At 35.7% G+C, this 22351-nt stretch overlaps 1 protein-coding gene across 16 annotated transcripts in view; it reads left to right on the forward strand.

Moving 5' to 3' along the window:
• The window catches only part of DPYD (dihydropyrimidine dehydrogenase), an 863430-nt gene that overhangs the window by 693837 nt on the left and 147242 nt on the right, over positions 1-22351 (forward strand). For 15 of the 16 annotated variants that reach the window (XM_065549305.2, XM_005542629.4, XM_065549291.2 and 12 more), the window contains one exon: positions 5718-5860. In XM_065549305.2, coding sequence (XP_065405377.1) covers positions 5718-5860 — 143 coding nt within the window. Of the gene's footprint in view, positions 1-5717; positions 5861-13947; positions 15744-22351 lie in introns of those variants that run through there. The other variant, XM_065549308.2, reaches the window with a different exon arrangement.

Here is a 22351-nt window from a genome sequence, read left to right on the forward strand (position 1 = left end):
AACTATTAACAATTAGACAGTCAAGGTTCAATTTCTAATGAATTTGTTATCCACTTAATTCATTATATTTTAATTAATGTAAGCAAATTAAAACTACATTTTCTTTTTGCATACATGGTGAGCACGAATGAGTACTATAACCCAATTTCTGTTTTATTGCCAGCTAGAGCTATTATCAGGGAGTTTATTGTGGACTTAGTTCTAACAATTAATTGTGTAACAGTCGCTGTCCTAGGAGTCAAATGATTAGGGGAAAAAAAACAAACAGAATTAAACTCAATTATTCAAAATTCCAGTTATTTAGCATATGTCCCAAACTCTCTTGCTCATTAAAAAATCCTTTCTTCTTCAAGGATTTAGTCATGCGAAGTACATCTCTGCCTCCTTTTCACCAATAAACTTGAGTTCAGATATTGTCATTAAAATCCATGTGCATTTTGCTTCTCAAAAAAAAATTCTTAAATATATTGATGTCAGCCTTTGAGACTTTTTTCCTTTGGAGTCAAAGTAATCTTCTTCAACATTATGACACTGCTAAATGGCAGCTGTTAGGAAAAGAGAAAAAGGAGGGGATGTGTGTGGTCCTCTTAAGGTTTCAGAGGATAAAGTTCTGTCATCATAGGCATCATGCTTTTGTCTCCAATTTAAAAATTGGTTTTAATTGCATCACTAAACACACAAGAACACAGAAGGTAATGTCAAAGTAAACTACATAAATGCTGCCTCTGAAAGCAATTGTCCTTGAGGGTAGTACAAATTATAACAGCAAACACTTCTACAATTTTTATTATGTAAAATAATAAAAATGGCCTTTTAATAATTTTATAATAATAATAAATGGCCTTTTATATATTATGCAATTTATTCTTCAAAACAGTTCTATGAAGATGTTATTATATTTTTTATTATTTTATAGATGACAAAATTGAGATTCAGTAAGATTTAAAATGTTTCACAAAGTCACACAGCTTATAAATGGAACTTAAGATTTGAACCTCAGCAGTTGACCCAGTTGTCTGTCTGATGTTGGTAGCTAGTTCATCCTCAAATTGCCTTCTTGATAGAATTCATATTAATAGTATTTATAAAATGTATAATGCTCTAACAAATGTGAATTGTTTCTAATGGAATACTGGTAGAGAATGAGTAACTGGATTCAAATTATTACCTTGAAATAACCTACTACAACAGTAAGACCTGGTGTTTTGTGAGTCAAGCGTACATATATAGTTAGGACACAAACTGATGAACCAGGAAAAAAAAGCCATAGGTGCTTAAAAAATATTTTGTGGATAGACAGATGAATGGATAAATGAAGATTGAGTAAGGAACCTGATTGTCATAATACATTAATACACACATATCAATATGTAATACTATAGCCAATGATAGTGTTTCTGAAATTGTATTTAAAATGATATCTGACAAACGAGAGTTCATTTTCTTAAGAAAAATACTTTTCATCAAAATCAGATTGATTAACAATTCAAAATCTCTGGATTACTAAAATGTTTTTCTAAAACATGAATCAATCCAAAAATGTTCTGTATAGTTTATCTAAGACAATCTATGAATTCAACACACTGATTTGTATTTTAAATTGTGACTACATGGAGGGCCTAGATTGATTAGAGACCAAAAGTTACAGTTCAGTCTAGTCCACCAGGAGAGCCACATAATGCAAATCAAAGTTCTTGGTAGCAACGTTGCAACTCATAAGTCCAGTTTATTTTTTGTTTGTTTGTTCGAACCTGCAGCTTGTTTCAAAACGTAGGAACTCAGTGGCTTGATTTTTATTGGAGGATTCCACACAGTTGAAGCAGAATGACTTGATGTAACTGAATTCCCCATTAGGTTCAACTGGCCACCCCATGTAGATGAGGGCTTAATTTAAATTGCATGTTACCTATTAGTTCATTTAAGTGTATAGGATTTCAATTTCTTGATTTAAACCTTGTTGTTTCCTTAAGGATAGAGCCCGTATACACATTCCTTGAACTTCTCACACTGGCTTCTTCCTCCCTAGTCTTTGGTCTAAAATCATTAATCGCTGTAGCAGTGACAGAATTTTAAAAGACCTTTATCTCAATAAATGTAATTCAGGAAGTCTTTATGATTTTAATTGGCATATGTACACTTTTGTATGGCATTGATATATGTATTTTCTTTTAAACCAAAAGTTTTATTTTTTTCTTGAACCTATTATTATTTCATTTGTCATTTTAAAACTAAAAATGAATTCTGTATAACAATTTAGAAAGATCTAGTTTCCTTCTAGAAACCATTCTTAGTGGGTGAAGTCATTCTTAAAACCTATTCCTCATAAAAATGCTGAGAACAGGTAGATTATATTTCATATTAAATCAGTTGAGCTATAAAAAAATCAAATTGGGTTTATAATGGAAATAAAAACTGACTTTACTATAGTCCAGCAACAGAGAGATCATTTCTTCATTTTTTGGATCTCATTTCCTCAGAGAACACAGTTACTCTTAAATTTTTAAAAAAATACTTTTATTTTTGAATTGTTTTTCTGTTCATTAGGTACATTATACAAATTCTTAGAAAGGAATAAAAACATAAATTAGAAAATGTCTTATTGACCTAATTGAACATCTTCCAATGCCAATAAGAATTTGCTGATTTTTTTAACACCTGTGTAGTAATGTTGCCCTTTAAGTGTCACTGGTTGATTTTTCAAAGCTGTGTTGCCATTTTATGTCCATTAATATCAATTGGAATATGTGGCCAAATCCCTGTATACCACTTTGAAATTTTACCCCTTACTGTTAATGATAGTCTTCTAACAGTGGAGATAGAAATAAATTATTTATCTACTTAGCTCAAATTTACTCTCTTGGGTCAACTAAATAAGGGAGAAAAAAAAAACAATATTTCTTTATTACTTCAAAGTAGTGTGTATGTAAAGAAGCCATTGGGTTAATATGTATTGACTGTGTCAGTTATATTGTGCGGAGATAGCTGTGTGTCTATCAAAAAGTTTGTTATACATTTCTTTAAAAATGCCTTCCTTTAACTTTTATTGTTATGTAGATTTTTTAGTATAACTAAAGATGTGTATATACATATGTGTGTTTTTGTATTCTCACTATAAATTCTGTCCACTATTAGCCTTTTTATGGTTAAAACATAAAAACTGTGAGGAATCACTGATAGATAATATAGAATTAGAATCTTAATGTCCATTTTCTAATTTGCGCAACTTAACACTTTGTATTCAAAACGTCTGTTATGAATTTTGAAGTGTCAGTACTCAATATTCCTAACTAAGAAATACTATAGTAATATGTAGAGGAAGATGTTTTAGGTGTGGGAGCCACAAGTAGACATTTCCACAAACATTTTTGTGTTGAGTACAAAAGCATTAGTCGTGAAAAGGTTCGATTTTATCTGAAACAGATATGAACAGGATAAAAAGAAAGCCACCTATATTTTCTATTCTTTTCTTTTCTTTCATTTTATTTTATTTTTATTTTTTTGAGACGGAATCTTGCTCTTGTTTCCCAGGCTGGAGTGCAGTGGCGCGATCTCAGCTCACTGCAGCCTTTGCCTCCCGGGTTCCAGCGATTCTCCTGCCTCAGCCTCCCAGGTAGCTAGGATTACAGGTGCGTGCCACCACGTCCAGATAATTTTTGTATTTTTTAGTAGAGATGGGGCTTCACCATCTTGGCCAGGCTGGTCTCAAACTCCTGATCTCAGGTGATCCATCTGTCTCGGCCTCCCAGAGTGCTAGGATTACAGGTGTGAGCGACCACTCCCAGGCTCTTTTTTAGACTTTATTTTTTAGAGCAGTTTAGGTTCACAGCAAAATTGAGAATAAGGTACACAGATATTCAGTATATACACCGCTCCAACACATGCATGTCCTCCTTCATTATCAACATTCCCCACTAGAGTGATACATTTGTTATAATCGATGAACTTGCATTGACACATACAGCCTAACCACCCAAAGTCCAAACTTTACAATAGGTTTCACATTTGGTGTTGTGCATTCTACGAGTGTAACAGATACATTCTCTAAGTGGGTTTTTTGTGTGTGTAAATGTATAACAACATGCATCTACCATTATAGTATATACAGATTTTCATTGTCCTAAAAATCCTCTTTGCTCTGCCTATTTATCCCTCCCATTCACTCCTTACAACCACTGATATTTTCACTGTCTCCACAGTTTTTCTTTTCCAGAATGTCATATCGTTGGAATCATATGGTATCTAGCCCTTTCAGATTGAAAGCTTGCTTTTTTAACTTTTTGTTTCTTTTCTTATTTAATTATTTTATTTTATTTTTTAAATTTAATTTAATTTTAAGTTCTGGCCAGTTTTTAAAGGAAAGCTGTGTGTGCTACCTCAGAGTAAGCACTCCAGTAAATACATATTGATATTGCTGGTGACTAGTGGTGGCGGAGGTGATGACAAAGAACTCACCACATGAGGCTGAACCAGTTGTTTGGTTATGGTGTTTGTGGAGCCCTGGTTTAAGGCAATGTCATATTCTTGCATAAATTGAACTGTCTTTAGTTCAGAAAATGCTTAAAGGACCCCTGACTTATAAGGGAACACCAGGAATATCAAATTATATTCATTTATTATGAAAGCATCAATGTACTCTGGGATGTTTAACATTTGATAATTCAAAGTAGCTTTAGTACAATATATTCATTTAAAAAATAGCCCCAAAGTATTCTTTCCATCTATACAATTTTTATTACTATTAGGGAATAATATACTGGTAATGTCTGGCTAATTAAATATTTAACTAAATGCAAACACTCTACTGGATTCTAGTAAATTCTCTTTAACTTGATTAAAACTTTCTAATATGTGAAAAATTGAATTAGACTCCCAATTTTTTTTTCAAATTGTGGGAAGTACATATAAAAAGCAACATGGAATCTGTAAGTTCATCAGCATCTTGCCTTTTTTAACAGAGTCTATGTTCACAACAGCTGCTTAGTACTCTGCAGAAACATAACATAGCTGTATGTCTACTGATGCACTATATGTGATTGTTTTTCTTTTCAAAATCTGCTGTTCCTTGTTGTTTTTTGTTTGTTTGTTTTTGAGACAGAATCTCACTCTGTCACCCAGGCTGGAGTGCAGTGGTGTGATCTCGGCTCACTGCAACCTCTGCCTCCTGGATTCAAGCAGTTCTCCTGCCTCAGCCTCCCAACTAGCTGGGATTACAGGCGCCTGCCACCACGCCTGGCTAATTTTTGTTTTTGTATTTTTAGTAGTGATGGGATTTCGCCATGTTGTCCAGGCTAGTCTCAAACTCCTGTCCTCAGGTGATCCACCCACCTTGGCCTCCCAGAGTGCTGGGATTACAGGCGTGAGCCACCGATGCTCAAATGTTCTATGCAGTCTTTTACACATTACTGTATATCAAAATGTAATATGCATATAATATGTGTGCATAGAGAATTCTGTGTTTGCTACACCTACTTGTATAACATATCTAAATTCAATATTAGTATCAAAGTCCTTAAAATTAAAAAAAATCCATTGACAAATTAACATGCCTTAAAACATAGCTTTTATACACTTCATATGTACACATCTTAAACAGAGATAAAGTAATTTGAAATTTGTCCGGTATGACACCGTCATCACATGATAGTAATAGAAGTAATATAAGACAGTATACTCAAGTGGTCAGTGTGCTAACCATTGATTATTCTGACTTTGTGTAGGGACAGCAATCAGACCTATTGCTTTGAGAGCTGTGACCTCCATTGCTCGTGCTCTGCCTGGATTTCCCATTTTGGCTACTGGTGGAATTGACTCTGCTGAAAGTGGTCTTCAGTTTCTCCATAGTGGTGCTTCAGTCCTCCAGGTAATCACTGTGTTTGTCTGTCCCTTTTAAAAGTCTCCATCTCACAAATACAATGTAAGTTATGTGACAAAAAATATATATATATATATATTCTTTTTTGGGCCTCTTGAAAAGGAGGACATTTGGGATCAAAATGGCAGCATGTATTAAGTTCCTCTGATGAGTTAAGAAGAGACCTGAGGTTTGTTTCCTGTCCTTTGAGGGGTTATGAACCCACTGTGTTTTTCTAATGTATTTATTCACCCATGTGTTTCTGAAATAAATGAGATCAGGTACCCAAATGCATACTGTCCTACTGGAAAAACAACACATGAGGAAATCTGGGTAAAAGTAAAATCTCAATTGAAAAACAAAATGAAATCAAGGGTATGAAAATCTATGTCATTACCAAATTTGATCCTAAGGTTCCTGAAGGATCCAGGAACCATTGCCAAAGAAGGAAATTATTGGCTTTATAACTTTTAAAATTTTAAAATAAATTGGTTGTTCAGCTTCTTGTAGTACAAAGCTGAGGGAATTTCTTTCCTTGTCCTCTTAAAGGGATGCTGTGAGATGTAGTGAATTGTACTCTTAATAACACCCCTAAAATAATGAAAATTAGACTTTAAAAATTATTCATATACTTTTTAAAAATAATGTTGCTCAACATGGGCTTAGTACTATCAGCACATTTTAGCATAAGAATTTCTCATTCAGGTTTTGTAGCCTGAATTGACCTACGGATAAAACTTTTTATATGACTAGACTGTGAACTCTCTGGTAATACTCCATTAATAATGACTTCTCACTACTTAGCATTGATGGTAATTGGAAAGCAGAAAGTTTAGCATCACATATTCTCTGGCAAAAGGGTCGAGTGTAGAGTTCATGTTGCTAATTTGACAATCAGAATTAACATTGTCCTATGAAATACCTACAATCTAAGGTGGAAATACTATGTATTAGAAAGCTAACGGAGGCAGACTTTTGCTTCCAAGAAGATGGAATAGATTTACTTTTCTCTATGCCTCTCACACTATACAACTAAAGACCCTTATATATAAAACTCATATAAGAAGACTGAAAGGTGGAGAGAAGGCAGATTGGCTAGGGATCTCAAGACCCAAGAAACAACACAGTGGTGGGTTACCTGGGATTTTTTTCATCACATATCTCACACTTAGAGCCAAAGAAGCCCAACAACCCAGAAACAACAAGAGGCACAGACAAAAAGCCTGCTTTCTCTAACCAAAGAGCCAGGAAAGGGGCAGCCTAGCAAGAGAGAAAACTTTTAGACATAAATCCTCTACTTCACCCAACACCACAGATAAATATTCCATCCCTACACCCATCCATGCAAGCAAAGGACAAGTAGGGATCTTAGATGTCCACCCTTGCCAAGCAGTCTCACATCCCCACTGGGGAAAAAATGAGCCGTCACCCCCATCCCATGTCAGAAGCCTGGACTTCTACCCTCACCTGAGAGTAATGAGGTGTCCCTCCTCCTCCCTTCTGCAGTAGTAATAGAGGAGGTCTAGTAGAGACTGGGGACCTTCATCATCACCATGTGGTAATAAGGCCACTCTCCTTTCCTCCTTCTTACGGTGTCAGTGAAGGCCAACTAGGGAGCAGCAACAAGGCGTGCCTGCACCTCTCAGCCAGGGGTGTATCAGTGCAGGCTTGCTGGAGAGCCAGAATTCTCACCTCCTTCCAGCAGTAACCAGAAGCCATGCCCCTCGGGTGTCCAAGAAAGCCAAGTAAGATACCTGGGCTTCTGTCTGGCATTAAGGAGGTGGCGTTCTCCAATTCCCCTGCCAGACTGACACCAAGGAAGGCTACCAGAAGCAGAAAGTTTAGGTAAGATCAAGAGTCTCTTAATATTATACCAAAATTGTCAAGATTTCAATTAAAAATTACTCATCATACCAAGACCCAGGAAAACCTCAAGCTGGATCTTAAAAAAGAATTGATAGATGCCCACATTAACATAACAGAGATACTATAATTATCTGGCAGAAATCTTAAAGCCTCCATTATAAAATTGCATTAAGCAACTACAAGTGTGACTGAAACAAATGAAACAACAGAAAGTCTCATCAAAGTAGTAGAAGATATAAAGATGGAAATTTTGGACTTAAAACTGCAGTCACTTAAATACAAAACTCAATTGATGTGTTCAATAGTAAAATGAGAGAACATAAGAAAGAATCAGGGGGCTGGGCGCGGTGGCTCACACCTGTAATCCCAGCACTTTGGGAGGCCGAGGCGGGCGGATCACGAGGTCAGGAGATGGAGACCATCCTGGCTAACACGGTGAAACCCTGTCTCTACTAAAAAAAAATTAGCCGGGCGTGGTGACGGGCACCTATAGTCCCAGCTACTCGGGAGGCTGAGGCAGGAGAATGGCGTGAACCCGGGAAGCGGAGCTTGCAGTGAGCTGAGATCTGGCCACTGCACTCCAGCCTGGGCGACAGAGCGAGACTCTGTCTCAAAAAAAAAGAAAGAAAGAATCAGGAATCAGGGAACTAGAAGACGGAGCAATAGAAATTGACCAATATGAAAAACAGAGAAAAAAAAGACTGAAGAAAAGAATGAAAACAGCCCTCAGGGAACTGTGGGACTATAACAAAAGATGTAACATTTATGTCCTTAGAGTCCCAGAGGAGAGGTGAAAAAAGTAGGAAAGGAAAAAAAATGGCTGAAAATATTCCAATTTTTGCAAAATACATAAATCTTCAGATTCAAGAAGTTAAGGTAAACTTCCAAAGAGGGCAGCTTCAGAGAAATCCATACCAAAATCCATCATGGTCAAATTTCTGAAAACTGAGGAAAAAGATAAAACCTCGACAGCAGCAAGAGAAAGATGACACTTTACTTATTGGTGACAAACAATTCTAATGACAGTGGATTTCTCATCACAAGCCATGGAGTCTGGAAGGAAGCGGGACATTTTTCAAATGCTAAAACAAGAACTGTCAACTCAAAATCCTGTATCCTTCAGAAATGAACGAGAAATCAAGACATTCCCAGCTGAAGAAAAACTAACAGAATGTATTGCCAGGAATCCTTAACTGAAAGAATGGCTAAAGGAAGCTTTTTCAGAAGAAAGGAAATGATAAAAGAAGGCACCTTAGGATATCAAGAAGGAAGGAAGAATATGGAGCAGTGTCTTCAAAAAGAATATGGAAGATAAGAGTATCCAGGCTTGAATATCACCTGAATTTATTTTCATGAACATGTAGAAATGCTTGGGCTGAAGGATACAATTGAGTTATGAGTGGGTTTCAGAAGAGACTCTTGCTCATGCTCAGGTGTGACCATGAGCAAGTCATGCATGGAAGTAAAGATTATTGGCTGTCTACCACGTGCTGCTAGTAACTGCTGCTACATACAGTATTTCCACAACCTACTTGAGAGTGAAATTTTTAAATCTATATTTTTTAATTGACATCAACTAAGGATTGGTGGATAAAAGTGGTGGATATGGCTTGGCTCTGTGTCCCCACCCAAATCTAACCTTGAATTGAAATAATCCCCACATGTTGTGGGAGGGACCTGGTGGGAGGCAGTTGAATCATGGGGGCAGGTCTTTCATGTGCTTTCCTGATAGTGAATAAGTCTCATAAGATCTGATGGTTTTATAAAGGGGAGTTTCCCTGCACATGCTCTCTTGCCTGCCACCATGTAAGACGAGACTTTGCTCCCCGTTTGTCTTCCAGGCTATTGTGGGGCCTCCCCAGCCATGTGGAACTGTGAGTCAATTAGACCTCTTTCCTTTATAAATTACCCAGTCTCGGGTATGTCTTTATTTAGCAGCATGAGAACAGACTATAGTCACATGACTAGCAGTGGAGCCAGAATTCCCATCTAGAGTTTCACAGCCACAAAACAAATACTCTTCCAACTGGACACATGGCCTGTCTTCCCTCACAGAATCTGTAAGACGGAAATATTAGTAATACACAAGTCTTCCATGCCCACTCAAAGCTTACATGTTCAGACTGTAGCTTACCTCTTAGAGTCAAGATTCTGTGAAGAGAAGAAATGTGAAATCATAGAAAACTAAAGGAGAATTATATGTCCTGCGTGTGGCTGTGTACTCAGGATGCAGAGCCTTGTATGTAAATTTACAATAGAGTACCATGTGTCCTCACAGAAATGAATGGTGAGGTAACTATTCAAATGTCAGCTTCTACTTAGGCTCCCCTTAGATGGAAAATCAGAAACTCACTGACTATGCACATGAAGCCTGTTGTATTCTGTACATGAAAGGACCCTGGAACTGGAACTGCAAGAACCAGTGGGACAGTTCTGGGGCAAGACCTTTGCCGACTCTCTTTTGTGGGCCATGTTATTTCTTCTTCAGAAGAAACTTAAATTCTGTCCACTCTTGTTCTCTCCATGACTTACTCTTGCCTCCTCTGAACTTCTTTCACATAGCTGTCATGACCCTTTGACCCACTCCACATTGTAGCCTTTTAGCTCTCATTTCTCCATGGCATGTCTCACTAGCTTACTGTCTGTTGACTTGGATTTCTTTTTTTTAACTTTTATTTAAAGTTCGGGGTATGTGGGCAGGTTTGCTACACAGGTAAACTTGTATCATGCGATTTGTTGTAGAGATTTTTTATCACCCAAGTATTAAGCCTAGTACCCATTAGTTATTTTTCTTGATCCTCTCCCTCCTCCCATCCTTCACCCTCTGATAGGCCCCAGTATGTCATTCCCCTCTATGTGTTTATGTGTTCTCATCATTTAGCTTCCACTTCTAAGTGAGAACATGCAGCATTTGGTCGTCTGTTCCTGTATAACTTTGCTAAGGATAATGGCCTCCAGCTCGCTCCTGCAAATGACACAATCTCATTGTTTTTTATGGCTGAATAGTATTCCATGGTGTATATGTACCACATTTTCTTTATCCAGTCTATCATTGATGGGCATTTAGGTTGCTTCTGTGTCTTTGCTATTGTGAATAGTGCTGCAATGAACATACGTATGCGTGTGTCTTTATGGAATGGTTTATATTCTTTTGGGTATGGCTCAGACTGCTAAGAGAGGATATCTCTTTGCCTAAATTTATCTTTTTATGCCAGGCCCCATCATAAGCCATTGGTTACCCCATTTATTGACTGTTTGGTGTGTAGCAGAAACATAGTAAATTTTAGTTGAATGAATTGGTTAAATGAATGTGCTTGGTTATGGGTGTTTTGTTTTGTTTTGTTTTGTTCTGTTTTTACCAGAATTGTGAAGAGGGGATAAAAGGATTCACGTGGTATAAAAAAATCATTACCTCTTAGCTCTAGCTGGGAATAGCCCAGAGACTTTCCAGCTATTAAAATATTGGTTCCCAAATGATTTTGTTAAAAATGTAAAGTTTCACACATAGGCTTTTGCTTCAGAAATGAAGAGGAAATCAAGACATTTTCAACTAAAAAACACCTAAGAGAATTTATTGCCTGGAGAACTGGCAATCAAATCTGTAGAAATTTAAAGATTATTTAACAGCTCTGCCATTAGCTTGGGTCAGATTTTTAACTCAGCCAGAACATATTTTTTAACCAATATTAGCTAAAATATGAACTAAAATCAGTATTAAGATATATATACTTAGAATGGTCATAAGGTGGGAAATATTTGAATTTATTGTTTTAGTTCGGTAGTACAATGGAGGGTAGAGAATATGTATTTCCATCTTTCTTCCCTTCTAACTGAATTTCACTTCATTCCACTCCCTAATCTTGAGTTAACCTAACCTTTCATTCAGTATACCTTTAAGCTGTTGAATATTATTACAGAAATTAATATAACTCTGCAGTTGGGCTTACTCCAAATACACAGTGTTTAATGTCTGCTGGGGCTTAGGTACTAGTCAGTATTTGGTTTTATTCGTCTATTTTTTTTTTAACTTCCCATCAAATTCTTTGGGTTTTGTTTTTGTTTTTGTTTGTTGGTTGGTTGGTTGGTTGTTTTGAGACAGAGTCTGGCACTGTCACCCAGGCTGGAGTGCGGTGGCGCAATCTCAGCTCACTGCAAGCTCCGCCTCCCAGGTTCACACCATTCTCCTGCCTCAGCCTCCCGAGTAGCTGGGACCACAAGCGCCCACCATCACGCCCGGCTAGTTTTGTTTGTTTGTTTGTTTGTTTTTGTATTTTTAGTAGAGACGGGGTTTCACCATGTTAGCCAGGATGGTCTTGATCTCCTGACCTTGTGATCTGCCCGCCTCGGCCTCCCAAAGTGCTGGGATTACAGGCATGAGCCACCGCGCCCAGCCTCAAATTCTTTCTTGCAGTTAGTTCGAATATTTTTCATATAGCTCAAAGCCCTTAGCCTCTCGATCGTCATCCTCCCATTTCTCTCATATCATCTATTCATTGGCTGTCATTGCCCAACCCAGTTCTGTTCTCTGGTTTTACAATATTTATTAAATCCACCTTTCTAATGATTTCTATTCTCAAGTGAAGTGTGTACCAACAAAATGAATTCTTTATAACAGATATGACCAGACAAATGAAATTTATTTAAATACCTAGGTTATGGTGCTGATACACTGGAGTATAGAAATAGAAGTCCTGTAATAAGTATAGAAATAGCAATATAAATAAATATTTTGACTCTGGTTTTTCTCATACACTATCCATCATGTATATAGACTATGTAGGTAAGTGAGTGCACTACTAAAATTAAGATTTACACTCAAAGTAGTAATTTCAAAATCTTATGTGGATAAGTGAGTTCCCTACTAAAATAAAGATTTATACTCAAATTAGTAATTTCAAAATCTGTTCCAAATGAATCTGTGTTTGTAAATTAAGCCATATGACTGACATTAAGAAGAGTAATGACATTTTAAGAATGGAAAGCTAATTTTTTTCATAAGTTGTATAAGTGTGATAGAGCACGCCTTCCTTATTGCTTTATATGCATCACAGAGAATAATTCATGCATTCGTTTTTTAATAAATATGTATTGAGACCCTACTATATACCTAGCATTATTGTAGAAGTTTGGAATATTTCTGTGAATTAAAAAAAAACAACTAAAGTCTGTTACCTTATTGGGCTTACACTCTTGTGAGCAGAGACAGAAAAATATACAATAAATGGTAAATATAAGCATATGATATTTACCATAAGATGATAAGTGCTGTGGGATAAAACAGACTTCATTGTAAAGGTAATATTTTTATTAAAAATTGATGGTTGTCTGTAATCCCACGCTTTGGGAGACTGACGTGGGCGGATCACGAGGTCAGGAGATCGAGACCATCCTGGCTAACACGGTGAAACCCCGTCTCTACTAAATTACAAAAAATTAGCCAGGCGTGGTGGCGGGTGCCTGTAGTCCCAGCTACCAAGAGGCTGAGGCAGGAGAATGGCATGAACCCAGGAGGCGGAGCTTGCAGTGAGCCGAGATCGCGCCACTGCACTCCAGCCTGGGCGACAGAGCAAGACTCCGTCTCAAAAAAAAAAAAAAAAAAAAAAATTGATAATTGTGAATCCTAGAAAATTTTTATTGAAGAAAAAACCTAGGTTACAGCATCACTTGCTTATATTTTTGCTAATTAAGGAATTAAATGTAAGTTCACAAAATACTGTGTATCACTTCACAGTTTATTTTTAATTTCATTTATTTTCATATGTATAATCAAACTGAACCTTATTCTTACTTGATATACCAAAATACATTTTGCAAGTCAACATACTGCTGTATACAGTGCTACCTTCAGTGGTCACATATTATCCCATATTATAAATGCACTGAAATTTATTTATAAAATCCATTGTTTGGGTTCTTCTTCACTACTCGTTTAAGCAGTGCTGAGAAAACCAAGTTGCATTTATCGCTAATTATTTCATAATATATTTTAGTATAATGTAATTGATCAGTAAAGGAAATACACTTTTTTAAAACTCTTTAAAATTTTTGTGGGTACGTAGTAAGTGTACATATTTATAGGTTACATGAGATATTTTAATATAGGCATGCAATGCATAATAATCACCTCAGCTAAATAGGGTCCACCTCACAGTTTATAGACTGAAATGTCTTTTAGGGTTTCAGATTACATTTTGTTGGGCAATTATTGCTCTTCTTTTTTTTTTTTTAAGATGGAATCTCGATCTGTCCCCAGCTGGAGTGCAGTGGCACAATCTCGGCTCACAGCAATCTCGGCGTCCCAAGTTCAAGCCATTCTCCTGCCTCAGCCTCCCGAGTACAGCTGGGATTACAGGCGCGTGCCGCCACACCCAGCTAATTTTTGTATTTTTAGTAGAGATGGGGTTTCGCCATGTCGGCCAGGATGGTGTCGATCTCCTGACCTTGTGATCCACCCGCTCGACCTCCCAAAGGGTTGGGATTACAGGCATAAGCCACCATGCCTGGCCCAATTATTGCTTTTCTTAGAATGTATCGTTTCTCAGTGGCACTGTTTATTTCTATGATCTTATTCTGTAATGTGCTTTGACAAGATGTTAACATTTCCATGGTAAAAAATCCAATCATCTTACCTTAAAAAATGCTTCAGTGATTTTTTTTATTTTTATGAAAAATACCATTGGAATGTTTGTAGAGATTTTATTGAATATTTCGATTGCTTTTGATAGTATGGGTATTTTAACACTATTAATTCTTCCAGTTCTTGAACATGGGATATCTTATCACTTATTTGTGCTTTCTTCAATTTCTTTAATCCATGTTTTATAATTTTCAGTGTACAGGTCTTTCACCTCCTTGGTTAAATTTATCCCTAAGTGTTTATTTTTATGCTACTATAAGTGAGATTCATTCTTTGATTTCATTTTTGGGTAATTTTTTGTTAATTTATAGAAACGCCACTAATTTTTGCATGTGAATTTTGTATCCTGCAGCTTTATTGAATACATTTATTCTGACTGTTTTGCTTTTTGGTGGAGACGTTAGAGTTTCCTACATATAATATCATGGTATCTACAGAGATTATTTAACTTTTTCTTCTGATTTGGATGCTTTTATTTCTTTTTTTTCCTAATTAGTCTGGCTGGGACTTCCAGTACTATGTGGAGTAAAAATGAGGAGAGTAGGCATCCTTGTCTTGTTCTTGGTATTAGAAGAAAAGCAACTTTTCACTATTGAGTATGATGTTAGCTGCATTGCATGCTTGTGATATATGGCCTTTAGTGTGCTGAGGTACATTCCCTGTATATCTAGTTTTTTGAGAGTTTTTATTAAGAAAGGATGTTCAATTGTGTCCGATACTTTTTCTGCATCTATTAAAAGTATCATATGGTTTTTGTGCTTCATTCTGTTAATGTGGTGTTATCGTATTTGTTGGTTTGCATAGATTGTATCCTTCTCGCATCCCTAAGATGACTGTCACTTGATCATGGTGAATGATTCTTTTAATGTGCTGTTGAATCCAGTTCAATATTATTTCAGTGGAGATTTTTGCACCCATGTTTATCAGAGATACCGTCTATACTTTTTTTTTCCTGTAGTACCCTTTTCTGGGTTTGGCTTCAGCGTAATACTGGGCTCAACTGAAACTCAAACACAAAATGAATTAAAGACTTAAACATAAGACCTGAAATCATAAAACTCCTAAAGAAAATACAGGGGAAAAGCTCCTAGACATTGGCCTTGGCTATGATTTTTTGAATAGGACACAAAAGGACTTGCAACAAAAGCAAAAATAAACAAGTAGGACTACATCAAACTGAAAACTTCTGTACAAAAAAGGAATCAATAAGATGAAAAGACTTCCTATGGATTTGGGAAAATATTTTCAAGCCATATATCTTTTAAGGGGTTAATATTTAAAATAGATAAGGAGCTCTCACGATTCAAAAGCAAAAAAAAAACAAATAACATGATTTTAAAATGCTTTACTCAGGATCTTTGAAGAAAAAAATGTGAAATCATAGAAAAATGAATGAGAGTTATGTTTCCTGAGTGTAGACGTTAATATTCTTTGAGTAAAGAACTTGAGTAAATATATTTGAGTAAAGAACCTGAGTAAATAATGAACCAAAGGAGACATAAATGGCACAGATATTTGAATAGATGCTTAACATCACTGATCTTCAGGAAAATGCAAATCAAAACTACAATTACACCTGTTAGAATAACTATTATCAAACAAGATAAAAGATAACAAGTGTTGATGAGGGTATAAAGAAAGGGCAACTTTTGTTCATTGTTGGGGGAAATGTAAATTGGTTCAGCCATTATGGAAAACAATATGGAGGTTCCTCAAAAAATTAAAAATAGAACTACGATGTGACCTAGTGATCCCTCTTCTGGGTAAATCCCCAAAGGAAATGAAATCAGCACTGTGTGTGTGTGTGTGTGTGTGTATATATATATACACATATATCTGTACTCCCATATTCTTTGCAGTATTATTCACAATAGCCAAGGTATGGAAGCAATCTAAAGTGTCTATCAGTAGATGAATGGATAAAGAAATTGTAGTATACATACACAATGGAGTTTTGTTCAGCTGTCAAATAGAAGATCCTGCCATTTGTGTCAAAATAAATGAAACTGGAGAATACTATACCAAATGAAATAAGCCAAACACAGAAAGGAAAATGTTGTATGATCTCTCTTATATGTGGAATCTAAAAAAAAAAGTTTAATACTTAGAGAGCAGAACTGTGGTTATCATATGTGGTGGCATGAAGTAGGAAGGTTACAAAGAGATGCAGTTCAAGGATACAAAGGTGCAGTCATGTCAGATGAGTGAGTCTGGAGATTGAAAGCACAGCATAAGGAATCTAGTTAATAATATTGTATTATATACTGGATATTTGCTAAGAGAGCAGATTTTAGACACTCTTACCACCAAAAGAAAAGTTACTGTGTGAAATGAGAGATGTGTTAATTGGTTTGACTGTAGTGATCATTTGACTGTGTATTTGTATAACAAAACATCATGCGGTGCACTTAAATCTATATAATTGTAAAATGGATGAAATGTTTCAATGAATGCTGAATATAAAAACTAAGGAATTAGCTAGAAAGTAATCTGGGTACTCCAGATCATTTTCCTAGTACAACTTCGGAGTGAAAATGACTATTACAATAGAACCAGATGTAACACTGTGGCCTAGAAATGAGATTGAAAACCGATTACAGGCTTGCATTACTGGGTAACTGCTCTTATAAGTTCTTCAGACAACCCAACTGACTTCTAATTTATTTAAGTGAACTTCAGTGTCTTTGAAATCCCTGACTTTTTAATCTTATTTGACAGGCTTTCATTAGTTAGAATATGCAAATTGGAAATATGAAAAGGACAGATGAAAATTATCAGTAAATTTCAGGTACTGATATTTATAAAAGCCTTCCTGTAAAATTATATTCTCAAACTATTCATAAACTCTTGAGGTCTTGAAATCTTTTTGAGGGCTACTCTGAAAAAGAGAAGTTTGCTTCTGACTGCCAATTATTTATTCATGAAGAGAAAAATAAATAAATAACTAGTAATTCACCTTCAGAACAGTTTGAAGGGAGAACTTTAATAAATTAACACTGGCTTTTTTACGTTTTGGTTTTATTGTTAGTCCCAGATCTTATCTTCTCGACAAGTCCTGTATCCTCTTTCTAGTATTTAAGTACTAAACTGCAATTTCTGTTGGAAAACTGTTTAGGGATTTGTATTACAACCAAAGCTCAGACTGAGTCAGTTGCTTTCAGTGATAGGTTTCATTATAAAATGTTCACCTTCCTCTATAGATAAGAAATATAAGTACTATGTGACTTTTTTCACTGAATGACTATAGGTTTCTATAATTTAATTTAATGATATTGCCATTACAATTCATTACCTTAAAGACTTTGATTCAGAACGTCAAAAATTATAGGAAACCATCAGTTAATTCACAAAAAATTATGACCTGAGCCTTCACTGAGATTGTATGGGTGGGTGGGTGGGTGTGTGTGTGTGTGTGTGTGTGTGTGTGTGTAATTCTATTTTTCTCTATGGGTTTGTCACTAAAGTTAATAGAAAATCCTGAAATATAACAGAAAGATGAAGCATAGTGGGCATTTGCTGTGGAAAGTCATGATCACATGACGGCCGCTCTCTGGACTCAGATAACCAAATCAATTTTTAACAATAATCAAAGCTGCTCTGATAGAGCTAGTTCACGCTAAATGGAATTTTTTACTGTGATCAGGAAATGTATTATTTTATTAAAGTTAGAGAAAAAGAAGGAATTGAAGCAGCACGATGACACCGTTTCCACATGAGTGCAGATGGATGCATTAGCCATATTATCTCTTGGTCATAATATGCACAGAGACTTCATTGCTTCACCTTCACTGACGGGTGTCTTTAGGTGATAAAACTTTTGCATCCTATGTTACAGATTTTCATTGGGTACATGGAAAATATTTATTCAATAACTTCTAATTTTTTATTTCATAATCATTCCATTTCAGGCCAGAGGACAATAAATGGTAGTAAAAATAGTTGACAACTTTCAAAATTATTTGAAATGGCATCAGAACTATTTCACGTAACTGGTTAAAAGGGAAATATTTTTTCTTTCCATTATGCGATTTCTTGTGTCCTGGCTTTAATGAATGTTTCACTTACAACTTTAAGAACAATATGTAAGTAGATATTTTTTAAAATAGAAACTCACTAGTCTCACAATAATATATAAGAAAAAAATGCTTTTAGTTTATCCTTTCAATGATGTTCTAATTGCTGTGTCAGTTATCACATTATTTTAAATTACTTTAATGGAAGGTTATTTTCAAGAGGTTTTCATTTTTAAAAAGCATCTGGATTCCAGTGCAACAAATGTTGTTTATAAGCAAAGAGAATAAATTAAATGGAAACTTAACTACGTCTTTGAGTGACTACACGTTCTCCACTTAATAGAAAGATTAATATCTAGATTCAAGAGAAATTAATTGAAACTCAAGCTAATATTTTTGAAAGACAGTCTTACTTTAGAAAAAAATATAGTATTGCACAATGACTATTTCAAGTTAGAGAATAATCATGAGTTAGCTAAGATGTTTGCAGGCATATAGCTACAGAAAATTCCTGACCTTATATAAATGTGCTTGCCTAAATTTTTTATTGTCCCTGACAAATCCTTTATATTGTCCGTTCCTATTTGAATTTGTATGTAGAGATGTGGCTAAATAACGGTCTGACTTCTTTTTCAAAGAGTCTTCATATGCTTGACCAAAGTCTTAAACTACTATTTTTATTCTTCATTTTAAAAGAAAATCTCAGTTGTTTAGATATTCTTATTTCACATATTATTTTCTAAACATTGAATATCTTTGTTCCTTTCCTTTATTTCTGGTTTATCAGTGTCACTTGAAACTAGTTGTGATTGGACAAGTATCTGATTTTTTAATAACCGTGGCTTAACTTGTTCATCCAAATGACTATTAAAAATAGTTATTTGGGGAGGTAATGTGGTAACTACTTTTTATACATTGGGAATGGATTTCATTTCCCATTTTAAAAAGCTAAAGAGAGCCAAGATGAATGATCAAAGTTGGTTGTTCAGTGAATTAGGTAACCAAAGTCATGAGTCTTTTTTTTTCTGTTAGTTCATAAATTGATTTTAATTACTAGATTACAGGGAAATGTTCCAAAATTGTTCTGAGCAGTGCCAACATCTTCCCAGGTGATTATTTTGAAAAGGCCACTTAATTTTGATGTATATGATTTGATATTTGTTTTAAAATTTCGTCAATGTTTTACAGACTCTGGTACTAAGTTAGACATCTAGAAATCCTAGACTGCATAGGGAATTTAGAGAGCTCTTAGACCATAGCAAAATGTATTATAAAGGGTATTAATGATCTAATGAATATTATCTTCTATTTTTTCAAAAAAGCCTTTTCCATATGTTAATTTATTTAATTCTTACAAAGCTATGGGTATATCAATAAGTATTTTTAACCCCATTTATAGATTTGCATATTCACAGTTTGTAATTTCCTTGAGTTTATCAGTTGACTTTCCAGTAGGACTAGAAACCATGTTACCTGATTTCTATTCTATAATTTGTCTCTACATCCCCCACCCTTCCTGTACTATACTCAAGAAATGTGCTAGCAAAATGAAAGAGGAATTCAACATTAAAAACATGTGAAAGCTTGCTCTTTTACTTATTAATCGCTGATTCATTCTCAGTTCTTGAGCTCTCTCTGTGAGTAGTTTGTTTATACCCAATCATATAATTTTTAAATGAGATATTTGCTTTTGTCTTTATTAAGTAGTTTATGCCTGACTTCTTCAGTTTCCAAAATTATTTTGAATTCTGATCATTCTTTCCAGGTGCTGAGATTTCTAGAAGACTGACTACTCTGGGGCTAGTGGGCTCTGCTTGGGGGAAGCAGAGAAATCTATTTGATCATATTTTTGAATAACATGAAATTTGGAGTACATTTGGAATAAAGAGTAAAATTGGAATAAAGAGCAAAGTAGATTCAGAAAAATCAGGAGATGTATGTGTGATTGATCTAATATGAGAAGATACAGTTAATTATTGACAAAAGTAAGGTCCTATTCTTGGGTACAAAGACTTAACTATACATCTGAAGTAGAGACAACCATGGCAAAGAGAAGATTTTGTGGAAAAACCATTGAGGAATTTAATTGACAGTAAGATAAACAGTGTAGCTTCCTTTAAAAAGTTTATCTTAGTTAAACATTTGAAATGTGGTATCTAGCAAAAGGAAAATAATGTCCTCAATGAACTATCATAAAATGACATCTTTATCACCTAATGAGCCCTACTCTATCCCAGGCAGGGCTCAAGCATCAAGGATACAAGGATGTTCTCAGACATCTGAGACCTGCCCTTAGGAAGCTTGCATGCTAGAAGCTCCCTCAAAGGATTGATGTCTTCGTCCATTTTCTGTTACTTATAATACAGTACTCAAAACTGGGCAAGTTTTTTAAAAAGGGAATTTATTTCTTACAGTTGTGGATGCTGAGAAGTCCAAGGTCAAGGGGCTGCATCTGGTGTGAGTTTCTTGCTGGCAGAGACTCTCTGGAGAGTCCCGAGATGGGGCAGGGCATCACGTGATGAGGGACCTGTGCTTGCTAATGTGCTAGCTCAGGTCTGTCTTTCTCTTCTTATAAAGCCATGAATCCCACTCCTATGATGGTACATTAATCTATGAATGGAATAATCCATTCATGAGGGCAGAGCTGTCATGATCCAGTCATCTCTCCAAGACCCCACCTCTCAATATTGCCACATTGGAGATTGAGTTTGAACATGAATTTTGGAGGGGACATTCAAACCATAGCAATGATAAAATAATTGAGCCATTCAGAGAACTGAGAGAAGAGTGTCCCCCTGGCCAGAGAAAGAGCAACAGCATAAATATCAAGGTGTAGTTATAAAAGGGTGTGAGCAAATATGGCCTATTTCAGGCATGGCAAGACATACTGAGCAGAGGTGAGAATGATAGGAGATGAAGTGAAAGACATGGGCAGAGGTGAATCTTGTGGAGTACTTCAGGTCATGATAATGATTTTAGATGTTTTTCTGCACTTGGAGAGTGACGTGTCGCCAAAGAGTGGCAAGGTCTTTACGTTTTCACAAGCCAACAGCACACCCGCCGTCACTTTCCTCAGATCCCAGAGCGAATGCTCAGTGGACCCTTTCTACTTTGTACTTCCAGGGCATCGTGTTCATTTTTAATTAATGGTTTTTATCCTCCAAAATTTTAATTCTCCTCTTGTCTAGGGCTACTCATTGCCTCCTTCACCCTTGGTTAGCTGCTTATGAATATGTTTTACTACTCTCAAGGGTGACAGGCCCCAAAAGTGTGCCTTTATCAACTCAAATTCATCACTTGTAGAGGAAACATGTCTCTAAAGCACATGTTCTGTTAATGGTAGAACATCATCATTAACTTTCTATACAAGGGAAAACATTATTAAATATTAATCCAAAACTCAGACTTACACAGATCCCTTTCCAGAATCATTTAGTTCTATCATGTGCTTAATATATTTAAAATTTTTCCCAAGGATTCAGATGAGAATAGATTGTGCCACTGTAAGTATTTCTCTTGCAACAAAAAATGAAAATACAGGCCGCAAAAATACATTTCACAGTTGGTCCCTCATAAGCATCTACCTCCCTAAGAGTTTCCAATCACAACATTCAGTTTTGTACTCCACTGTTTTTCTTTGTGTGTGCTGTCCCAATTCTTTATAACTTTTCTTCATTGCATTTTCTAAATGACACTGAATTATAAGCTTATTATAAAAATGAAGCTCATGGGTTATGGCCACTCTCCTTTTTAAGAGACTTCTCTCTCTACCTGATGATTACTATCTTTCCTCTAAATGGTTCAAAACAAATTTAGACTTTTCTGGGCTATTTTCAGACTGGTACCTTTAATTTTTTTATGCACCTTTGCCTTTTCAAAAGGCAGTTTCTCTTTGCAGTACTAACAAACCAAACTTTAAAATCTCTTATCCTCCTAACACCTACACTCGTGTTTATATAGGCCTGTTTACAGTTAGTCTCATGT

Source organism: Macaca fascicularis, chromosome 1, assembly GCF_037993035.2.
Source record: "Macaca fascicularis isolate 582-1 chromosome 1, T2T-MFA8v1.1".
Taxonomy (NCBI): Eukaryota; Metazoa; Chordata; class Mammalia; order Primates; family Cercopithecidae; genus Macaca; species Macaca fascicularis.